The 6,000-nt window shown below is 35.5% G+C and overlaps 1 protein-coding gene across 4 annotated transcripts in view; it reads right to left on the reverse strand.

Annotated features, from left to right (window-relative positions):
- The window catches only part of LOC114468624 (CD97 antigen-like), a 115,147-nt gene extending 109,147 nt beyond the window's left edge, over nt 1–6,000 (reverse strand). For all 4 annotated transcript variants that reach the window (XM_028455631.1, XM_028455625.1, XM_028455630.1 and 1 more), the window contains exons 1-2: nt 5,965–6,000; nt 1,946–1,984 (exon numbers count right to left, since the gene is read on the reverse strand). In XM_028455631.1, coding sequence (XP_028311432.1) covers nt 1,946–1,984; nt 5,965–5,995 — 70 coding nt within the window. In that variant the 5' untranslated portion in view covers nt 5,996–6,000. The remainder of the gene's footprint in view (nt 1–1,945; nt 1,985–5,964) is intronic.

The raw sequence follows: 6,000 nt of genomic DNA on the forward strand, positions 1-6,000 counted from the left end.
ATAGTGTAGAAACTATCTCGTTTCATGTCTCATTCAGCAGAAAATAAACACTAAACATTATCATTATATATGTTAAAAAATGTGACTTAAAAACTCAGTTTTAACTCTGTCATCGCCGGTGACGTGCGTTGAGTGTGGGCTCGTGCACACATTGGGTCGAAAACAAGCAGGGAGACAGAGAAACGTGATTGGTTAATAAAAATTGAACCTTCTTTTTTCATTGGCCAAAGTTTTTACAGGTTTACAGCTGCTGCAGATGACGGATTTTCTTTGTTCCTTTTTCAGAGCACATAAGGTCTTACTTTCTGTCAGGACATAAAGAAAATTTCAACCAAAACCTTAAAAAGTGTATCTGGAGAAAATGACGTACCCTACCTTTAAGTAAGCTGGTGTTCGTGTGCCATACACACCACATGTTTGATAAATTTATCATTTAAATAACAAAACTAATTCAAAAAATTAAAGTCATTCAAATATTCTTTTGGCTTTTTCATTATTAAGGATATCCTCCTTCCTTGAAATGCATACCCATTCAGCAACAGTTCTCATAAATGTTCTTTTTAGGAAAGAAGAAGAAAAAAACAAAACATATTTACCTTCACATTCAAACGACTCTTGAGTAGGTGGAAATACACTTGATAATGTACGTCCAGGAACACAAATACATCCCCCTAATGAGGTGCATATTGCTGAGGGGCCACAACTGTCCGGTCTACAGGTTGAGTGAGCTGAGTAGAGGGTCAGTGATATAGACAGTGGAAATACAAAAGAATTGAGTTAGTATTAAAACATTTTATTGGTGGGAAACTTTAAAAAATTTTTTTTACCTATTTAAAATAATTCAGAAAGAAAACTTCCACTATGATTCAAAAATGTATTTTTATGGAGGTGCCACATACGGCCCATTTTAACCTAAATATACTTGACCGGGTCTTAGTTTTAACATCTCAACGAATATGTGTCTTAAACAAATAATTGCTGATGATGTAAAGCCTTCAGTCACAGATACAGTATTTAGAACTAAACTACCAGTAATTAAATATGGTATTTAACTCAATTAATCTGTGCTGCGGTGAGCTGAATTTGGACCTAATTTTTCTCCTAGAAACACATTTTTAATTCACCAAATATGTTAAAAATGTGTTTATCCAATAAATGCAGTGCATGATTTATAGACAAGACACTTATACTGTAAATTTACTAATTATCCAAGATGGCAAATTATAAATTTTTTGACACTTTTAGAAACTGTTACAAAAGGTGTATCTGATTACCGGTAATTCTGGTCATTTATATAAATTGGAAAACACGTAAGTATCTAATTATATTCATTAAAAAAACGGATGGCATCTCTACTACTTTGTTACCTCGGTTACAACTTTAAAGGCGTATTAACTATAATCAATGTTTTGACACAGTTATTATTATTAATTGGGATACATGGTTAATCAAATCTTTTACAACTCACTTGTTATGTACCCCATTTCTGGGGCTTTGTGATTCAGTGGCCTGTAAATATAAAACCCTCCAGGGCAACGAACAATGTCAACTTGCATGAAAACATCGGTGCAGTAAGTATAGACATGGCCATAAGCCGTTGCTGTTATAGGGTAAGGTAACTCTACAGGTGGATAGGCACTTGATAGAATGTAGATGGTTGATCTGGTTCCTCCTACACCAGTAATCACACACTCCGGCACAACAATATCACCACCAATACCAGTAAACCTCCACCAACTGCCAACAAGTTTTGCATCATCATTGGGATAGCCAGGTGATATATGGCCATTATAGTACCAGTTGCGCCACGATTCAGTTATATTGGTGTATCCATCACAAGAACCTGAGTAAAAATATAAAAAAGATACATGACAACAGTCAAAGTGCACTCACTTAAATTTAACATGAGTCTGTACATTTGGTTGCAGAGTAACTATATTCTTACCAGAAGGATAACCAAAAACGACAGGAACAGCAAGTGTAGCTGAAATAAATCAGATTTAGAGACACTTGTTTAATTGTTGTTTAGCAGCTCGCTTGGCAGTCAAGCAAAATACATACATTTGCAAAAATCTACACACACAATAGAAAATAAAATACCTCATCTCGTAGAGATTTGTCAGCCGATAACTTACTTACTGTAATAATGTTATAATTGCCAAATAAATAATACAAACAGATTTTTTATTAATCTTTATTAATTAAAGCCAATAATGTAAAAATAAACCTTTTAGTCATTAATGTTCAATAATAATCAGGGCCGGCCCAGGTAATTTGGGGGCCCTAAGCAAAATCAGTTTATGGGGCCCATAGTGCACGTGCGCACATCATCAGTAGGATAAAACTTTTTTTTGGTAAAACAAAAACATTTCTTATTTATCATTCCTGTTGATTGAAACTTACCCTAGATGGTTTCAAACCTCAATTTAAATCGAAAAGAAATTATCCAAGTCCTGCTTTTATTTTTTGTAACATGCAATTATTACGTGTCAAAAGTCAAGTAAAATAGTAAAGTGCTTTTAAATTCAAGTAAAGCAAACAGAGAACATAGGTAAATACTCCAAATGTAAGTATTGAAAAAAAAGTTAACTGAAATATTTCAATCTTTGTGCAGAGCAAACACACCCGAGTCAATTAACAAACAAATACAATGTCTGTTTCATGCACACAAAGTCAAACACCACACCACCGTGTTTTTGTAAAAAAAAAATGTTAAGTTGACAGGAATTTTGAAATTATGACTATTATGTGTTATTATAAGACATTTATTACCTATACTTAAACGTAGAGTCTTACAAAAAAGGCACAATCTTGAGACATGGTTTTAACAAACACACACGAAAAAAATACACTTTAAATAAATAAATGTTTTCACTTAGGCTAAAGCCTTGTGAATTTTAAAACATGCCATTGCTGGTCACATTTAAAAGTAAAATAAATTAACATAAATAAACATGGCCAAGGGGTAAAACCAGGAAACTCAGAAGCTTTAGTGATTGACAAGCCGACAAAATTAAAAACGTGAAAGGTATTAGTTATTTATAATAAATATTCCATTTTAGTCAGTGTACTGTATTTACATCAGATATTTATTTGACCAGCAGAGGGCACTGGTAATCCAGTGGTCAGCTGGGATTCAGCTATTCTAGCAGTGAATAAGAGATGCTGTGCTAGCAGACAGAGCTAATAGAAAAACATTACAGATGTTCATTCGGTGCTAAAGGGGTAAGGAATAATTCATGAACATGTTTAAGAGTAGTAGGCGATTCCAGTTTTCATGTGTGCAAGCAATGCACAGCCCACCTGTGCCAGTAACATGCAAGTGGAGTTGTCAGTTTAGGGGCCCTCTAGTGGCCAGGAGGGCCTTAGCAGCCGCTAGTCTGCGTATATGCTGGGCCGGCACTGATAATAATAATGCCAGAGCTGCCAAGCCTGACCCTTTGAGTGTGACTAGGGTTGCCACCCGTCCCTTAAAATATGGAATTGCTCCTTATTTGACCATTAAATGGTGCATCCCGTACTGAGCCAAAACGGTACGCTGTTTGTTTTGTATTTGCATAAATGACCAGAAACACTAAACATGTCCGTCAGACCGTCACACACAAAATAAAACGCAGGAGGGGTTCTCCTCGGATCAGTGTCACCTTCATGGGGGGGCATTGGCGGGCAGTGCCCCCGCAGCTGACCTACTGTCCCCCAACCCCCCCCCCCCCCCACACACACACACACTCTTCTCGGCCACTACAGGGGAGCTTTTTATTAATCAAAGATATCTGATTGGCTATCAACTGAATGTGTCCAATCACTGACAGCGGACGGGAGTCTGCTCCATAGATATAATATACTGTGGTGTAATTGTTTAACCTTTGTGCTATTGAACGTACCCTAGAGCTGTTGTAATGTGTATATGTCTATGGCCTGCTCTGTTGAGTCACGTGACGTCACCCACATTCCTGCACCGCAACAAAGCTACAGCGCTAAATTCAGATGGAGAACAGGAAGCTTGAGAATCTGCCATCTGAAATCATTAAAATGTTCGTATTTTGTGTAGTTTACGGCTGCTCCAATCATTTTAACGGAAAAAAGGAAAAGGGATTTTATAGAGTACCGAAGATTGTCGTTAACAAAGGTGAGAAATGTAAAAAGCTCACAGAACAACGCCGTAAAAAGTGGATTTTTAACCTACGTCTGTGGTCGGGAGGAGCAGAGTCTGCTGATGCTGTAGCGACCACTTCATAAGGTATGTTAGCGAGCTAACTTTGTTTTTGTGGCTGTGTTTATATAGCATTAGGAATCCGTGTACCCTTCGTTCTTTGGTTATTCCGTTTTAAAACCAAATCAAAATAACAAATAAACAGTGTGGTTATTTTGTTTTTCTGATTTAAAACCAAAACAGAAATACAGAAAAAACAAAAACCAGATAAACGGCATTTTTCTTTGTTTTTGTTAACTTGTTTTGTTTGTGTGATATTTATGGAGAAATTAGAGCGAGAACTGAAGTGCGCTGCACCTTGTTTCCCTCCCCATGTCCTGGACCAGGTCTCCTCACATAGGACTGTTTAGGATTTATTTCAGCAGTTTTCTGGTCCTGCTGATGTTTTCATTCAGTCTGTGGATGTTTTAGCTTGTAAAATGCAGCTCACACTGTAGTTTTGTTTTGCGGTGTTACGGACCAAATAGTATCTCAATAAACTGGTGACTGGCTATTATTATTATTTTGTTTTCTGAAAGGTGGCAACCCTAAGCGTGACAATTTGACGCATTCTCCCACCACAAGCCACATCTAGCCACATTTAGATATAAGATTAAGCATTTAGATATGGTGTATAACATTTAGATTTAGATTTAAACATTTAGATTTAACATTTAACATTTAGATTTAACATTTAGATTTAACATTTAACATTTATATATAAGATTTAACATTTAGACTTAGATTTAATATTTAGATATAACATTCAGATTTAGATTTAAAATTTAGATATAGATTTAACATTTAGCTATAACATATTCCATTTAGATTTAGATTTAAATATTTAGATTTAATGTTTTTTTTACCTCTATATATGTGTTTAAATGTTCTGTTGAATGTAGGAAAATGTGCTAAATATGAGAAAAGTGAGATAAATAATGAAAATGTGTTAGCTACAACTTTTATACTAAATTTTTTTATTTGGCACCCCATAGCCCCCTGCCTCTGTCATCAAGGCATCAAAATCTGTGACAAACACCTACAACATGAGAGATGTCCCCAGCTAAATGATGGAGTCAGGGAGAGGCACTGGCATGGAGGTGAGGACATCAGTCTTAAGGTAGAAATCAACGTCCAAATCAACAGATTCCTTTTTAAGTTGGGATCATTGTTTTTTTAATGTTTTTTTTTTTCCATTTTTTCTTTTTGCCAATAATAATAACAACAAGAAGAATAATAATAAAATTAGTTGCAGGATAATTTGTTTCATTTTAACAATGTAACACATGGCATTTGCATACTCAATCAATGAATGAAAGTTTAGTGTGAGAGAGACAAGGCTGTATCTGCAAATATTGATAATAGCACATTTGAAACATTATTGATGTTGCTTTTGTGAATATGTATACTGGTAGGTAGGTAGGTAGGTAGGTAGGTAGGTAGGTAGGTAGGTAGGTAGATAAATAGGTAAACACTGGTCCAACAAAGGACCCCTGTGGGACCCCACAGTGAAGTTTGGCTCTGCTTGATTAACAGCTCTTAACAGAAACAAGCTGAGTACTAATGAAAATCTAATAAACAAATATAAGTGACTTTCTGGAGACTGAATTTGTGTAACTTTGACAATAAGACATCATAATTCACTGTATGAAACGCTTCTAAAAAGTCTAAGAAAATCATACAGTTGAATTGATTATTTTCAAGTACAGATGTAACTTTATCAACCAGGTGACACACTTTGTGAACTAAAGTGTAACCAAAAATGTACTCACCATATAGAAGAAAGAAAATACAGCAGCTCATTTTGA

Source organism: Gouania willdenowi, chromosome 8, assembly GCF_900634775.1.
Source record: "Gouania willdenowi chromosome 8, fGouWil2.1, whole genome shotgun sequence".
NCBI lineage: Eukaryota > Metazoa > Chordata > Actinopteri > Blenniiformes > Gobiesocidae > Gouania > Gouania willdenowi.